Below are 18385 nucleotides of genomic sequence, written 5' to 3'. Positions count from 1 at the left end.
AAAAAGCTTCACCATTTAGGAAAATGCCAGATCCTGGTAATCACCTCTTTGGGAGTTATGATAAAGCAGTAAAAATGTGCCGGACAGGCTGCTGGTCATGAAATAAGGAGCCCTGTCCATCCATGGTGGGGGCGTGAGTTCCATGCCGAGCTGGCGCTCCTGCAGGAGGGCGGACAAACCACCCCCGAGGCCTGCTCTGGAACGGCTGAGCACTCATCTCCACCTGCAGCTCTCTCTGAGTCCAGTGATCCTGGCCCCGCTCACAGCTGACTTCGCACATCACATGTTCATAGCCCTAAATGGGGTCTCCAGCGCCAAGTGTAGGCTCTGGAGTCTCAGCTGATGGAGGGACGCTGTGAGCTAGCACAGGGTGGGCCTGAGTGTTAGCATTTCCATTTTGGCAACATCAGCATCTTGGGCTACAAGTCACTGGATTCTGCTGCTGACATTCCCCTCCTTTATACTTTCGTCAATATAAGAAATAGACAAACAAATTGACTAATAGTAAAAAAGCGTGGATCTCAAATATGAGATGCTTGAGACAAAATGAGAACTATCAGTCAGGCTGAAATACATGATTATAAAAGAAACATTTTAAATGTGCACAAAGTAAGTTGTTAATGACTGCACTTAGTGACATATAATCAGGTCTTCTACAGCATTTCTTCAGATCTCTGGGTCCTGTGTACCTCCTGTGGTTATTCTTCTGCTTACAAACATACAACTTTTGTACATACATTCAAGAACATCGCAATACAAGCAAAACTATGGGGCAGCTTGGAATATCAGTAGGTTTTCTTGGGGGAAAATGCAGAAGTACGTTAAGTAAACTAAAAAACCAGTAAGTGTAGCAGGAAAAAATATTTTGCAAAGTAAGGTATTCTAGATAAGATTACAAATAAAATACTGATAAACTATGGACACGGTTTATTGGTTCACAAAATAAACGTGATGAAAACTTGATGAGGTCGTTTTAGTTTCACAAATATTCCTGAGGCCCTACTGTGCGCCAGATTCCTGAGTGTGATGATGGATAAAACCAAGTCCCTTTGTGACCACTGATGGTAGTGTTTTCAGAAAACCTACAGTCCACCTACGATCACAGAAAACGTGGAAAGTACCACGGAGGGGGGACAAAGTGGGGTTTGGGCCTTGGATTAGGGTGCAGGGGTAAGGGCAGTTAATGTAACGCTGGGAAAAACACCCAGAAGACAGTCCCCGTGGGACAGCTTTCCCTCACTTACACTTGAAGCCTCATCGGAACTTTAGAATGATCTCAGGACGGCACTAAAAGCGTTCCTTAGACGTGAGCACGAGTTATAAAACAGCCCTTTTTTTCCACAAATGGAAAGTTCTTGTTTTTTTCCATTAAAAACAATGCTTGCCTCAAAATCTTCTATGTAGCAACAAAGTGTGTGAGACCTACAAGAGTGATTTCTAAGTCTCAAGCCCCCACGTTGTAGAGAAATAAGGAAGGTTACAGTGTACTTTAGAACTGAGAGCCACTCTAAACGCTTTACAAGTATTAACTCATGCAATTCTCCTAAGAGTCCTGAAAAATTGGTACTGTTATCTTGCTACTTTACAGACGAAAAAACTGAGGCATGGAGAGTCACTTGCCTGAATTTACAGATCAGTAATGACAGAGCTCACATTCTCAACTCCTATGGAAAGAATGCTATTAGCGCACTAATTATATGATGGCAAAGAGCAGTTGCTGATGAAATCTATCACTTCCAAAGATAGTTCCATTAAGAAATAAAAAGAAAATGAGATTACACTCTGTTCTACGTTAACATAACTGAAGAGATTCAATACATTTTGGGAAATACTTCTTGTGACGTTTCATAAAGTTAACACCTGTTCTGGTTAGCTCCACATTTTTTTCATTGCACAAGAATACATGCTGGATTAACAGGAAAATGGGACAAGCCTAGAACAGTCTGGATGGTACCCAATGAGGAAATACTGTCTTGTCATCTAGAGAAGAATGTGATCGCAAATGGTGCTAATAATTAAAGCTTTAATCGTTTTTAACTTTCAACACATCATCTGGTTTACCTCTTTAACCTGAGTAAACTCAAGTAGATCAGCATTTTATGGGAAAATACTGCCATACACGGGGATAGCTTTTTTGAAAAGGAGAAAGAGAAAAGATGATGACTAAAGCAGATGAAGTTTTAGAGTAAGAATAAGCGGTGGGAAAAAGTCTCTTAAAGCAAGTAGGCCAGCTTCTCTAGGGTGTGGAGCTCTGCAGCCTCCTCCATTGTCCACAACGAACCAGCACCCACAACACGGCATATTAAGACTCGAGACAATCTCGTATTTCTGGAGCGCCCTTTGTTGCAAGGATCCCAGGGTGCTTCACAATCACTGTGAGTTAAAATTAAAACTGAAGCACGTACAATTCCTAACAGGCACATTTTTAAAATGCTAAACAGAACAAATAACTTTTAAGTCTAGATTTAAAAGTCCCAACAGCCTGAGCATTCCTTACTTCAACTGGCATCCAGCCGCATAGCTGGCTGAAGCACTCTCCTGTTACGTTCAAGGCTCTCTAATGTTTTTTTTAATACCAGAGCACCTTACAATCTAGCAGTTTCCAAAGAAAGGGGGAAAAAAAAAACTGGGTGCACACAGTGTCTGCTGGTTTTGATTATTCTGAATTGAGGGCTTCCTGTTTGTGAGTTAGTTTGGGACCCAAATCTGACATGAAATAAAGCAGGTTTAAAAAGCAAATCCAGATAAAGCCCAACTTGAAACTTAAGTAGTCATTCCAACAAAGGAGCACTTTAACACTCGCTCTGTTTGAGTAAGTAAATCTGATTGATTAGTATGATTCTGGTTAACTCTAAAAAATTAAAAAGCAATCAGAAAATAACATGTAACAGGCTCTCTCTCGGGCCATGGCTACACCTAAGTCTTGGCAGTAGTTATTATTCTGCAAACCAGAAAAAAATAAGAGAGATGCACTCATGGTAATTTTCCTTGCATTAGTGATTTTGAGGTCAAAGGAAACCTGTTCAGATCTAAAACAAAGCAAAGGTAAATATCTATTAAGTGAAGATGAAGTGCTTACACATTGTTAAAGCACTCTAAATTGGCATGGCTTAACTCTTTTAGGTTTTACTATTGTGAGAAGCCAGTGGCCATACAATATTTGAGATCAATCCATTTGAAGTTAGATGCTTTATTAAGTTTGGCTTTTTAGAAAGGCTACAGGGAACAAATATCAAGCTATAATACAACCTTCACATATCTAAACAGCTAAAAATGAACCTGAGAGATGCGATGCAAAAAGGAAAATTCATAATTTGGAGGACGCACCTATCATAGACACTGTGGATGACATCATCAACAGAAGGGCTAGCTCACTGCCTAACTCGAAAGAACTAGAGTGAAGTAACAGCTGGTTCAGAAAAGGAGGCAGAGAAAAATGACTCGGTGGAAGTCTGCCCCTAAAAGACTGGTTTACCATTTCCTTTATGGATCTCACCATTAATACAATTGCTGAAAGTGGTAATAAAATCCAATTAGGATCAAGTACTTCAGTGCCTGGCAAAGCAGATACTCATAACCTCAGATTTCCATGAGCAGTAAAACTGGGGAAAGTTTTGTAATTTAAAGGAGGAATGGACTTCCTCAAAATGCATGCTATTTAACAGCAAGCTTTACAATCAAGATTTAGAATATTCTGCTAGGAAGGGACAAGCACAAAATCCTACAAGCCCTGTCTCAAACAGTAAACTTTAGAGTTTGCTCACCGCATCAAGCCAATGTATGACTAAGGTCGATATTTTCAAAGAAACATGGGAAGTGCCCACTGCTTCCCACGCAAATACCTAACGTTGTCGTGGGGGTCAAAACAAAGGCTCTTAGCTCAGTTATATACTTACTGGCTCAGAGAGGGTGTGAAGCCAGGGAGAAGTGACTGGCACAGAGCTGTTACAGCCAACCCTTTCGGAACCTTCCAAACGCCAGATTACCCCAGAAGTCAGTCCCCGTGTTCTAAAGCACCCTCCCACGCTCTAGATTAAGGACATGATGGTATTTTTCAAGGGAGTCCATGTAAGAATGGCACAATCAAAGATAGAAAAACAAAATACATGTTAAAGAAAAATTCCAGCAGTGAGAATGCACTTGGAAAACTTTCATTATCAGCACTTCAGAGAAATGTAAGTTCTTTTATAAAACATCAAATTAACTGGAGAAAGACTTTTTAACGTCTTTTTCTCTCCTTCCTTCCTTCCCTTCTCTCCATCCATCTATCCATCCACCCAAGGATAGCTAATTAAGCTCACAGGTCTGGGGATCAATTGCCACCCCCACACTTCACCCGTTCCATAACCATGGGGCTCACTTAAAATCCCATGCCTCAGGTTCCTTAATTAAAAATGAGGATATACAACTACCTACCACTTACGGTGACAGGCACGCTCTTGATGCAAAAATACTACAGGAAAGTTACCATTATTTGAACTACTAAGATGGTTAAGCTTATTACTCCACAGGAAAACAGAATGCCTGTCACACAGCAGACTGTCGATACATACTTCTGAATGAATAAATACGTGAATAAATTTCATAGGTTAGATGTGCATGTGAAATGCAATATATGAATACTGATGCTGGATGTTCTCTGGAGACAATGTGATTATTAATACTTATTGATTTTTTTTTCAGAAACATCATTCTGGTTCAAAAATTATGAAAAAATACAAAGTGCAGTTATATATATATATATATATCTCCTAATGAGTAGAGTTTTTCTAAATTGGTGCTTTGTATAATACAGACTGAAAATCAGCTGAACACAGGGGTTTATTAATGTCTATGGAAATGAGTATCACGTTTCAGAGAGAGGACCTGGATAAACGCTAAGCTTCAGGAGGGCAGGGTGGTTGGTTTCTTTCTTTATTTTTCCAGTACCTTATAAAAAGTCTGAGGCATTCGGGATCCCTAGATACTGTCAGGAAAAGGAAAACTAAAAAATCATTTTTCCCCATATTATTTCTAAATGGAATGTTCAGATTTATATTCATTTTATGTATCTTTTGTTGCTTGAAACCAAAAATGACAGTCCTCACTTTAACTCGGGCTTGGAGGTACCCTTCCCAGGTGAGAAAAGAAACAGAAAGAACCAACCCCTTAAAAAATATGAAAGCGGTGACGTGCATGCATGAACCAAGTGGGCACATGTACCCGGTGGAAGTGGGTGGTAAAAAGGCACACGTATCAGATGGAGGCCAGGAATATCTGACCTAACATTTTTAGAAGGAAGACACTAGGCTGGCAGAAGTAATAAGGCAACTTCTCCTCATGATACTTTTAACAAAATGAACCCATCCTTGTATCAAAGGTATCTACATTTACCTAGTGGTCAAGTTCAATTTTCAAAACTTCAGGGAAAACTGAAATCAAGATGAAATGTTTTGTTGTAAATCAAAATATTTACCTTTTTCAAATCCCAATTTATTGATACCTTCCAAACACATGGTCTCTGAGTTCCTATGACCTTAAACGTTCTTGTCCCCCCAAGTCAGACTTCAATCTCTCCTCCCTACTTGCAGGTCTGAATACAAAACCCACCTTATCTAAGCACCTCCACTGAAAAAGCAAGTGTAACAGCAAAATGCCCCAACTCAGAGCTCTGCGCTGATGGCTTAACACCTGAGAACAGTTTACAAAAATAATCACGTGGTACAAAACCGTAATGATCTCAATCTATCTGGGCAGATGAGAAAAAGCAGCCACAGAAACGAAGGTCTGAGCTATGAATCAAACCACATGCACACTTTCGGAATTTCTACAGCTCCAGAAACCCTTGCAGAGATTATCTGAGACATTACTGCAGCCAAACCTATGCGTCCACTTTAAAGTCAACACTTTAAAACTTAACGCTGGGAAAGGACTTCTGGGTCAGTCCCCAGCCAGCATGACGACTTTAATGTCCAGGGACACTGGCTCTGAAGAGGAGTCTGCGAAGGATAGCATATCCCGGTTCTGAGATTCCGAGTGCAAATGGGCTTGCCCTTGTCGAGCGTGGCACGGTCCTCCTGGGGGCTGGGGCAGACTGCGGGCTGCCCTCGCCTCCCCGCCCATCTCTCCTCCGGAACGGGACCCACTGGCCACAGGGTGGGCATGCCGCTCGGTGTATCGCTAAGGCACCCACCAGCCATTTCTAAGACTTCAACCGTATCAAGCAGAACCAAAGCGTTAATACACAGCACAATGTGCGCGCTGCCTGACAGGCTCAGAGCTCTCACGTGACTGAGTCACAGCTCCATAGAGAGGGAGAAAGTCTTAGGCGCGAGCCTCTGCTGCCGCTCGGCGCCTTCTGCACAAGAGTGAAGCGGCACTTCTCTGCTAGGCCTCCTTCAGCGCGGCACCTTCACCTACGCATCCCACCGCGGAGGTGAGAACAGCAGCGTCGCCCCGTGCAGCGCGCACTTGGGGCCGAGGTCTCAGATGCCTGCGCTCCCTCTAACTAATAGCTCCGGACACAAGAGAAAATGAAGAAGCAAATGGAGAGCAGTCCATAATTAAAACATTCCGAACTGAGTATCAGACTCATAAATTCATTCTGGAGAAAGAAACAGAAGCTGCTGCAGCTGAACGGAAAATAACTCCCTCACTTAGAGCACAGGCTGCCCTTTCTCATCATAATATTAATTTCAAATATTTGCTGCCACTGCTGAACGACATACATCTTTCTTTCCAAATTGTTCTGCAAAAGAAAGGAAGACTGTAATTACAACTGATGTTGGCATTACAGCCTGGTCTCGCCACTGAAGGATGGCAGCGGGGTCCCCAGCCATATAGGCCCACACGTTCCACTTGAGGCCTCTTTACAGAAATTCATCCCCATCTGACTCCAAAATCCAGTCCTGAATTTTATTTTGTCATTCTGTTTAATGCTATAATTGTTTTATTCAATTAATTACCCATGATAACATTAAGTAAACTCACAATTTTATTTGTAAGCTATAGTGAGGTGGTTTATTGGCTGAATGTTGCTACCATGTAACCATTAGTTCTCACCACCTGTATCAATAAATACTCAAGCTAGCATCCTCTTCTCCAGCTCACAGTAAATGCCTTGAACCTTTGCCTGAATTCACTTCCCAAATCAATGGGACATTTCGTAACGTGAAGATACGTGAGATTCCTATACTGGGCCTTTATCCTTATTTTAATGCTGAGTTAAAACCTTTATTCCTAGGACATTTCTAATTTCAAATCCTAGAGACCAAACTGGCAGATTATCTGGAGTTGTCTGCAAAAGCCAAAGTCCCAGAGATAGGAGTCACCTGCTTCATTATATCATCCTATTGATGCAACTGCGTTTAATTAAATTATTTTTACTCGATGGTTATAAATTCACATCCTCTCTACTCCAAGAGTGAGATGGAGAATAGGAGATCCGCTCAAGTGTCAACGAGACTTTGATTTTCAAGAAATGGACTTAACACCAGAGAATATTTCACCTGTGGCTACAACTTACTTTAAAAGAATATAAAAAGCCATCATTCATTATAAGCTTAATTCATTTGCTTCGTTCCTATAATTGCTAACAAATATCAAAGTAAAGCTGATGGACCGTAATGTAATAAGCCTGAAATGCACGGAGCTTTCATGAAAGAAGAGCACGGGCGCCCACAAGCTTCCTTCCGAAGGTACCCAAGTGTCCTCACGGCCATCACGTCGGAAACAAACTTGGAGCAATTCTCTACTGCAGAAATATTTACAGCAGTCACACAGTTCATGTTCAAATACCTGAGAGGCTTGGCACTCAGGCTTACATACTAACCTTGCGTTGAAAGAAAAACGTTAGCAAAAATTTAGTAAAAACCTAGTTAGACCAGCATCTCAAGTATACTCTCTGGTGGCGTGACCTTCAGAGGCGAGGGCCCCCGGAGAGAGTCGGCATGAGGGCACAGCGACATCAGGACCACACAAGCTCGAAGGGCAGGCTCATCGTGCCCTTTTCTTTTAAAATCAACTGCACAGCATCAGAAGTGATGCTCAGCTTTACATCTAGAAACTGAGGCAGTCTCTCACCAGAGTTATCGCCCCTCTACCAAAATTCATCCTAAAAACTCAAATACAATAATAATAAATCTCCGTCTCATTTCAGAAAGCCCTGACAGTATGACAGGCATCTCAGAGTAAAACATATGACCCCACTAAAGAAAAAAACACGTGTGTGGGGGGTTGAACGAATGCATAAAACTGGTGACAGAATCCAGATGAATAATAACTATCTAACCTTTAATTAGAGAGAAGAGATTTGTTTTCTGTGTAATTTTTTTTTCTAAATTCTATTTCTTCTTCTTCTTTTTCCTTTGTGTGGTAATGAAGAAAGTGCCTAGAAGCTATTCTCTTCCTTTATTCGGGTAGCATGGTGACGTTCTGCAAAGTAACACTTCCAAGGTGCCTCCTGGCATCTAGGGGTCCCAGGAAGGTACACCACCCTTATTCCCTCAAATACGGGCCCTCAGGACAACAAAGCGTCCAATCTCAGAGCACTCAGAGGAGGGATGTACACATGAGCTAGAGCAAAGTTCTGCTGAGTGGGCTTCCCTCCCCTTTCTTTCCCACACTGTTCAGGATGAATCGCACACCCTTCTGAAAGCCACCGGTGGTCAAGTCACTTTGCATTTTGGGGAGATTCTTGCTTCCGATACCAGTCGCTTTAGACTATGGCTTCCCACGACTCCTCCAGTGAGGCTGCCCGCAATGGCTTGCCATTTAGGACCGGTGATGCCCAGTACCTGGGAGAGGGGGCACTCCTTCGCCAAGGAGCTCTGATTCATGTCCTTCAGCAAGTCCTTCAGCGCGTTCCTCACGGTGGTGTGCGACCACTGCTCGGGAGGCAGGTCTTCCAGTTTGGGGCAACTATTGGAGACACAGATTAGAAAGGGGATTATGACAAGACCGCATCCCGCTGCAGAACATTCCTTTAAGACAGACAGATTTCATTTTGCGCATCAAACAGATGCATCTGGAGATTGCTCTCGGTCTCCTGATTGTTCCGATTAGTTAATTACTTTATACAACACATCTGCTGTATCGATGCATGAATTATACATCAGCTGCCTGTGGTGGCTATTTTTCCACGTTACTTCTACCTTCCTGCTCGGATGCGCTCGGGAAGACAATTTAAGGTGTGCTGCCTTCTCAAGAGCCGTTGTGAAAACACGAACGTGGGAACCGTTTTCCCTTCAGGACTCCGCTCGTACGAATTGAAACGGTTAAAAAAAATGATATAAATAAATAAGAGCTCGGCAATAGTGAATAAGGCATTCTTTCACAAAGTGTACACAGATGGCACTGTTCATGATATGCAAAAATATTTTTCTCTTAAGTAAACTTTATGTAAAATGCCTTCTTGCAATGCATCGGTTAACGGATTACACAGAAAAAGTCTCGTCTTTTGATAACCTGCCCAAGTAGATGCGTCTGGGGGGCACACTGCTTCTAAACGATGGGCTCAGATTAGGAAGATAAAGGAGAAAGGGGAGGTGACAAAATCGATTGGGGTTAGCCTCTCTGAAAGGCAGGGCAAGTCACAACTAAAGGCTGGCCAGAGACACTTTGTTTCAAACGATCAGGTGAGAATAGAGCGTTCTGCCCTGGAACTGCCTTCCTGACTCACCTGTGTAACTGAATTTTCAATGTGACCACATGATACACGTCCTGAAGCATATCTGCTACTGTGGCGTCGGGGGCGTCTGTCACGTAAGACAGTGGGACCGGATTCCACTTTCCGACCTGGATCAGCCCTGTTCCAGATAAAGAGCGCATGTCACCACAGGTCTGGCCCTTCAGGTTACCTATCCAGTGCAAGCCCCCACCACAAGTGATACTGCTACTTCTGTCTGAATGATTCCCTTCCCTCCAAAAGGCAGGCCAATGAAAATATGCTCAGCTTAGTTTTCCAAACTGTGAAATTATGTAAATGACGGTGGGGCTGTTTATTATTTTGGAAATAAAACCCCATCAATAAAACCTAGGCAGAGGCCACATTTTCCTAACTTACAGGAAGTTCTAATAAGACATAGCTGAACCAGTTCTAAATGGCTTTACGATTTAGATAAGATTCTCGATTGCAATGGGAATCAGCATTGAAAAATACTTTACAGCCCATAAAACCATCAGAAACAGAATAAAAGAAACAGAACTAGATATTCAGTCATAAATGCAAATTGACTCTCAACAGTCCATCTGCTCAGATACGCTCCTCACTTCCTTGTGGGTCCTCAGTGGAGCAGATTATTAAGGTCAATAAGCTTACTAATGATTCAGCTGAAGTAATTTAAAAAAAAAACCCTACCTCCACATTCCACATGAGCAAAATGCGTGTTAACTAAACCAAACCGAATTAAGCTGATTTTTTAAAGCCACAGTCTAGAAGGAACCCATATAACACACGGGCTACAGTTCTTTGAATGAAAATATTCAGATGCTTTCTCTGCAAGGTAAACAAAGGATGCCAAGCAATTTCCCCAACCCCATGGATGCATTATTTACCTTTGGCCTGGGCAGCAGAGCTATGTGAATAACCCAGAGACAGCAAGGCCATTTCTATCAGCTGGTTGAAAAGCATGTCCTTCCTCACCAACACAAATTCTGCATGCTCCTCCTTGCAATCGTATTCAATGGCATTTTCATAATGTTCTACCACGCAGAAAACCGGGAGCATGGTTCCTATCAAGGGGACGGAGGAAAAAGAGACGCAAACCAACGAATTTCAGCAACACAGTCTGGGGGAGGAGGGAGGGAAAAAAATGAAGCCATGAAAATAAATCTTCACCACCACGAGAGAATGTGAGACTGGCACAGAGACCCAGGCACACAGACACACACACACACACCTTCTTTTATTTTTATTTTTTAAGTTGTAAGAGAAATGTTGAAATAGAATATGAACTTGGCCCTGAGGTAACGTGGGCTCTAATTTTAACAGAGCATTTCCCCAAACCAATTAATGCAGAATTACCTTTCTGATCAAATCATAAGGCTGACAGGAGAGGAGCAAGTGTCTGGTCTGATGTGCTGCGAGTGGTACCTGGTGTGCAAATGTGATTCACTCAGCTCAGCTTCGAAAGAAGCCATCTTCAGGCTTCCTACATGCTTTTGTTAGGGTTCAGCTTTCCCTGTCTGTGTCCAAACAAATTAGCTTTGATTATAAAATTACGAGCATTCGCCTCCTTCTTTAAGATCTTCACGTTGAGGCCACAGAAGAAACACAACCAAACTGAAGTTCATAACACAGGATTTCAACATGTGCACACTGCAGATGACTAATGTTCACTTTTTTGGCTACTCACTTAACCTGCCTAAAAGGACATCACGGTAACCACAGGTCTTTCAAACGAACCATCTCTGCTCTAGCAAATGGGGTAAGGATGAGAGCAAAGGAAACCGTCCTCATCAGGGTGTCTCAAGATACAGGAATCTGCAGAGACGAGATGTGCTCTCTGTTCACTGTAATCCCAGGTAATAACTCGGGAGCCAGATGGTTAATAAACACAGGCCACACCACACCACTGTCAGCAAAGAGGCTTCTAGAAACAGAAATCACAGAACACTGTCGTCCTCGAGGTGTTTACACAGCGCACTGTCAGACTTCCAGTGATAAACGGAAAAGGGTTAAAAGCAGATGCAGCGGAGTGCACTGTGGCACGCAGCCAGGAGGGCACCATCCTGAGCATAAATGATGACAAAGGTTACTGCGCCAGGGCACCCGGGACCCCCAGTTAGTCCTGGAACGCCAATGCCTTTCTAAGCTCTGTCCTCTACATTCACAGAAGCCAACCAACTTCTGAAGGTGTCCAGGGCCGGCAAAGCAGAGCTAAAAACCCAGGGTTTCCTCCTGACACCAGAGATGCCCTTTAAAAACGCCCTATTTGCTTGTTTCTGCTGAACAAAGCCGGCAGGAAAAGCAGGCACCGTCTTCTACATGGGCATCTACACCACAGCTTCAGTGAACTGTTCACAAGAGATTCTGGTTCTGACAAATAAACCCCTTTAGGTTTACTTAGAAAAGCTCACAAACTCATTTGGAGGGACCCAACAGGCTAGGCATGAAAAACAAGCTGCAGAGCTTGCCAATATCCTTGTCATTCATTCGGCTGTTTTTATACCAGAGAGAGAACCCGTCAGGGATCAGAAGGAGACTGGGAGAGACCACGGCAGAAAGAGCAATATGCAAACTGGTGATTTCTTCCTTGGCTGGAAGGTACTCTGGCAAAACCTCCTAAACAAACAAACAAAAAAACCTCCAACCCCTTTCCTTGAGGTGCGCTTTCTCAACCCAACCACACTCACTATCTGGCACCTGTCAAGCAGAAACGCTGCACAAGAAAAAGAAGATAAAACACCACCACCACTAACACAAGGCTGGAGGCATTTTGTTGCTTCAAGCAAGCAGAGAATCTTCCACAATAAAGTGCATTTTTAAAATGTCACTACAAATACAATGCTTGGGGGAAAAAAAAAGCAGCACTTGAGCAGGAAGTGAAATTATTGTACTTTGGTTTCTCCTCCCTCTATCCTGAGGTCTTCAAAGAGTTGGGTTACTAACACAACAAAAAACATAGGCATTGATTTTTCCTCTTATAGAATGATACAGACCTGGGCTGCTCTTTGCTGCTCCTCAGACCTGGGAGATAACTGAAGGTTTTTTAAACTGTTGAAATAAACGAGAGTTGCTCTGGATTTTAGAGGGACCTGTAAGATCGTTACGGTGGCTGCTGACAAGGTGACAATCGTAGACTTTAATTTTCAATCTGACTGCTTAAATCTCCCAGCAAACTGTCACGCGCTCCTCTTGATACTGCGAGCCAGGCTGCACAGGAGCCTTCTCTGAACCGATTGTTTGTGTGAGTGTTTGGCGAGGCTTCCAACTCCAGCAACTTCATAACCTTCCAGTATGGAAAGGGGAGTACGCTGGTCACTGCTGACTGCTAAAAATATCGCATGATTTAAACCTGGAGGCAGTCTTAGAAGCTTTTGCTGAAGGTTTATGAGCCTGTGTAAACAGCACGTCTGCCATAAGGAGCAGTGAAGTCTGTAGAATCCTTGTCTAAAACTGTCCTGGCATTAAAGTTTGCTGTGCAAATATCACATAATACCAGAGACAGCTGAAATCTCCTATTTAGGAATTTATGGAACTTATATGTTTGCAGGCGTCAGAAAGTCTTTTTTATAGAGCCCCAGTGCTTCGCAGTACAATATTAATGCACTCTGTTTGAAAAGCCATAATAAATTATATTTTTAATGCTCTTACCCTGGCTTTCTTAAGATGCATACATTCTTGGCAAACAATCAATAAATAGGGTAATCATGAGGAGAGGCCAAAGAATTTGCTGAAGTGCTGTTTTTCCATTTTTAATAGATAAAGATCTAACAATACGGACTGCTGTGTCTGTTCATTTCAGGATCAATATATTCTTTGTTTTCGCCAAACCAAGGAAAAAATAAATGATTGTATGATAAATGTTATGCATCAAACACAATGAAATTCCTCTGCCTGCTAACTTTATCTACTTAATATTCTTGGTTGTTACAAGATGGCATTTTTATCCTTTGCTTTAGCAAATGTAAGGAAAATCTGAATCCCATACACAGTTATTCAGAGAGAAATAAAGACCTTCTAAGGCCCACATGTTATGCCCAGGATAGACACTGATTTACGGAAACGACAGTGCTGAATGCAGTCAGGGTGGTTAAACTCCATCCCTGAGACATAAAATTGGCAAAGAGGAGTCACACCGCTGCATAGCCCCTCCTTATTAACTTGTTTAAATCTGCCCTTTTATCCAAAACACCCAATTCTAGCAAAAGGGAAACACCAGAATTATCAGGTTTTTAGCTACTAAGGAATGAAGTTGCTCTTAAGAAAACAAACCACACACAAAAAATCACAAAACGTTTACATCATATCACAGAAGACTTCCATTATCTGTGAAACTGCCTTACAACCAGTAATACCCTGAAAAAGCTAGGTCCGTCCTCAAACAATTTAAAGGGCTCATGCTCAAGCAGGGTTAGTTTCAGCAGTAGCCCCCTCCACACCCCCTTCTACCACACCCCCTTATCAGTGGAAGGCTTGTATAACTGAGACCATTAGACTTAATTCTGTCTTTATCATCCACAACGTCCCAAGACTCCAGTCTGCAGTACAGAGAGATGCTCTGCTGGAGCACGAAGCCTCCCCTTCCAGACCTGCCTGATGCTGCAACCAGAGATGTGACCAACTTCAGATCAGAACAGAGAATCAAGGGGAGCACACAAAGCCAGGCTCTGCCTGCCCACCCCCGCACCAGGCGGTGCTGGGTGGACCCAGGACTTGCGGCTTTCCAGGATTCGGCTTGAAGTGCTTACCTTTCCTGAGGCTGCTTTTCATCAGATGGCCCGAGTGTTTCAAAGGCGCTCCCTGCATCTTCGCACCTGTGCTCCCAAGCCTTCCTCTCCCCAGCGGGCTCCCGTTCTGTTCCAGGCGGGCCATCTTGGCTGGTGGACCCTTCGGATCACTCACATTGTTAGACATTTCTGAATGGTCTTTCCCCTGAGTTGCCTCGTTCAAATGATCCATACTCAGTTACTCTCTAAAGATCACCTGCGAGAATTTAAGAAGACGACATTTAAGAAGACGACATGTTACAGTTGGGTGGGGGTCTCCACACGCCCCCTCCTTCTCTGTGGATATGTAACGCATGTACATGTTTTATCCCTGGGTATTTCGCTCCACAAATATAATGTATTTGTACGACTGCTCAACCAGACATATGGTGCAGAGGTCACTCTACTTCCCAGATCCCAGCATTAATTTCCATTCAAGTTCACAGAATGAAGTGTGGAAACTGTATCAACACACAGGAACAAAAAGACAATTTGTCACCTACCAGCAAAACTGTGTGTGCAGGGGGGTGGGGGGGATTATTTTTAGAACAAGAATTACTACAAGTGTAGCTAAAAGGAAAATAACAAATTGTATTTATGTAGTCCCAATTTTTAAAAATGAGAAACTTCATACAGAACATAATAATGACACTTTAGTCAAAGATGGAAAGATTATTTTATCAGTCCAAGAGATTAGTTAGAGCTGTTGTCTTTGTATTTTTTTATACATTTTAATTCTCATGAAGGAAAAATAGATTCATATGCATATATACCACCTCAAAAGAAGGCAGCAGACAACTGCTTTTTAAACTCTCTACTGGCTTTATGGTTAATGTGTAGAAAAAGTTTTCTACTGCCAAAGTATCAAGAGTTACATGACCTGTTTTAAAGATTCAGTTAGGTCTTGGCTCAAACAAGCAATTGGATCATTCCATCCCTAACCAAGTGGGTACAAGTGGAGGATTTCTTCAAAGAGCCCTGATACTGAAGTATTACAACTCATCTATCTTAGAGTTAATATTTAGGTATTCTTTTGTAATAGAATGCTGTTAACAATGTAAATACCAAAATTTTGAAAACATTTTGTAACATACACATTAGAGTGAAGTGCTAAACTTGCTTTGAAAGAAAGCTTGTTAATTTTGGTAAAACAAAATATCCAGTGTTCAAAAATAATCTCAGCAGGCAATGAAGTCAACATTTCAATTAACTCCAGAAAAAAATGAACAGATAATGATTTTTTTCAGTTGTATTATACTTTGGACATCAATTTTCATACTGTTTATAGTAAAGCAGTTAGTACATTATCAAAATCACTTCTGCAATAGTTCTAACACTGATAAGAACAGGTGAGTAGGATTATTTTATGAACTTTCATGGTGCTTGAAGTATTGAGTTCACCAATACTAAGGGAAAGAGAATCATACTCAGAAAAAACAGAGAGAATATGATAATTATCACTTTCCTCCAGCTGTTTGGTAATTTGACATATCTTGCACACACATATATATATGCATATATATAAAATATGAAGAAGCTACTTTGATAACAGATTTGAAAGCGAGCTTAAATTTTTAGCAGGGCCTTTCTGGAAGCATTGCTTTCCCCTCTGATTAACCGTTACTGTGTCCACTATAATTAAGGAAAGAGGTGATGGGGAGGGGGAAGCAATGATAATCTGTAAGTTTAAAAGCAACCTTAAGAATGCCAGTTGAAGAACTGTAAAGTTAGAGAAATAATGGCTATTTATCCTTGTACTCCAAGGTGGCACACAGAGACCAAAGGTTTACTGTTGATCGAGGTCCCATCTGTTTTTGGTTATGAGGTTCATTAACAATAAATGTGCCTCTTTTAACCACTTTTTATCAAGATTACTCTTTCCATTACATTAAACTGTAGTCTAAAGCCAAAATTAGTGGTGATTATTAACTTACTCAAAACACTCTTTATAACGCTTCATGTAGGTTATAATACAGAACTACTTTTCCTGAAATTGGCTGCCTTACCCTCAAGCAGAAGATGAATTTTAAAACATACGATTTGAAAAGAAAATACTTAACCCGTGTGGCAATTTAAGAGCCAAAAAAAAAAAAAAAGAGAAAGAGAGAGGATGAGTAGACAACAGCATCAAAGTTAATGCTACAAAACGTATTAAATAGTCATGAGGCTTAACAGCAGTATCAACTGTGAAGTGATAGATGATAATTTAGTTAATGTATTGACAATCAAAACATCATATAGGTCATGTAAAATTGTCCTTCGAATGAATACCCACCTATAAGCAGCTATTAAACACTCAGTCATCTTGTAAAAAGCTTCACATTATAAAGCAAAATTACATGCACATAAAACACCCAATTTACTCATTTAAACTCTATGCCCAAGGCTAAAGTTCACCAAACCTGAGTTTGGATTTGCAAAGAGTAACCTCCGCGGGGCCTGCTGGACTGACTGCATGGGAACTAAGGTCTCAACAGACGCCAGGCTGGAGAGTTTCTTGTGAGTTACACATTTTAGAAACCGATTTCACTGTGATGTCTGGCTGGCACATTGAAAGCAGGCTACTTTCTCCAAACCCCACTTCCCTGTCCATAAACGAAGTCCATATATGATCATTAACGAATTAAAACAGCGAACTCGACACAGCAATTATTTCCTTTAAAAAGAAAGAGCAAAGCACGAAATTCCGGTTTCAAGAACCTATTTTTTTTGCAGTGTGGGAGCCTTTTCAACGAGTTCCCTGCTGAATCGCCTCCTTCGCCCCCACACAACCCCATAATCACATTTTAAGAGACTGTGCCCTTATCCGTTCCATATGGCCGGCACGATCCAGGCCAAGCTTTCACTGTGACCTTTTAAAGAGACAAAGAAGCAAAGTACTATCTAGAAACAGAAACGCCGCAGTTTTACTGAGTGAAATGAGCGAAGCCGACCTGAAACTCACCACTTCAAAACTTGACAGCACATAAATAACAAAAACAAAGGAGATTTCCTTTGCAGCCCGGGTTCTCGAAGAGAAGTTCAAGAATGATGTTTTCTATGTCCTTTTTTTTTTTTTAATTAAAAAAAAAAAAAAAAAGCAGCAGCAGACCTGAAGGCGACTTCCCCTGAAACTGTATTATTTTCTCTTCCTTTACCCTCGGCCCCCGAAGCGGGGTGAAGGCAGACGAGCGTCGGGAAGAGCAGCCATGGGAGAGAGGGGTTGGGGGGGGGGGATCACAGCTGGACAGACAGCATATACGGTGTGTAAAATGTCTAACCTCGGAGAACGGGGTTTTCGGTGGGGGAGGAGGGGAGAGCGGGAAGGAGGGAGGAGGGGGAAAACAGAATTGATCTGACAAGTGATTCGTTGGGGGAAATCGTAAAAACAAAGCCAAACCCGTGCGGAGCAGTACGCGGCCGCGGTGCTGGGGAGGCGAGGTGGGCACCGGGGATTCTCTTAAAAAGAAAAAGAAAAAAAAAAAAAAAAAACCAAACCCAAACAAACCTCGGCGGCCGAGGTCTGCAGAAGCGCCCCCCGCCCGCCGGGGCTCTCCGGGGCGCCGGCCGAAAGTCCGCCCGGCCGTGGCCCGTGGCCCCCTCCTCCTGCCGCCCCGCGCGCGCGGCTGGGGGGCCGGCTCGCCTCCCCCCGCCCGCTCCCCGAGAACCGCGCCGGAGAGTAACCGACCTGCAACTTTCTTCCCGCAGCCTTGGGCCCCGCGCGGGGCATCTAGCGAGGGGCCGGGGGCGCCGGGGGCCGCACGGCGCGCAGGAAGCCCCGGCAAGGCACTGGGGCGCCACTTTGGAGCCGGCCCTCGCGGACGAGCGCCCCGAGGACCCCCCCGCGGCCCATGGACGCGGGGCCGCGAGCGTCTGCGGAGCCGGGAGAGGGGGCCGGAGGGCGCCCCCGCCGCCCCCCGAAAGTCGCGGAGCCCTCGCTCAGCCGGAGTCCGAGGTAAACACCCGGCCCCACAATGGCCCCGGGGCGCGGGGGGGG

General features: G+C 43.1%; 1 protein-coding gene across 3 annotated transcripts in view; it reads right to left on the bottom strand.

The window, feature by feature from the left end:
* SATB1 (SATB homeobox 1) overlaps window positions 1-18230 on the bottom strand; it is an 80457-nt gene extending 62227 nt beyond the window's left edge. The window contains exons 1-5 of one of the 3 annotated variants that reach the window (XM_040263462.1): window positions 18077-18230; window positions 14392-14626; window positions 10534-10710; window positions 9659-9785; window positions 8775-8898 (exon numbers count right to left, since the gene is read on the bottom strand). In XM_040263462.1, the coding sequence (XP_040119396.1) occupies window positions 8775-8898; window positions 9659-9785; window positions 10534-10710; window positions 14392-14602 (639 nt within the window). In that variant the 5' untranslated portion in view covers window positions 14603-14626; window positions 18077-18230. Of the gene's footprint in view, window positions 1-8774; window positions 8899-9658; window positions 9786-10533; window positions 10711-14391; window positions 14627-17353; window positions 17924-18076 lie in introns of those variants that run through there. The other 2 variants (XM_040263471.1, XM_040263451.1) reach the window with 2 other exon arrangements.
* Window positions 18231-18385: the final 155 nt, after the last annotated feature.

The sequence above is a fragment of the Oryx dammah genome, unplaced genomic scaffold, assembly GCF_014754425.2.
Source record: "Oryx dammah isolate SB20612 unplaced genomic scaffold, SCBI_Odam_1.1 HiC_scaffold_2, whole genome shotgun sequence".
Taxonomy (NCBI): domain Eukaryota; kingdom Metazoa; phylum Chordata; class Mammalia; order Artiodactyla; family Bovidae; genus Oryx; species Oryx dammah.
The sequence above is the reverse complement of the archived record's forward strand: the minus strand, read 5'-3'. Positions and strand labels throughout refer to the sequence as shown.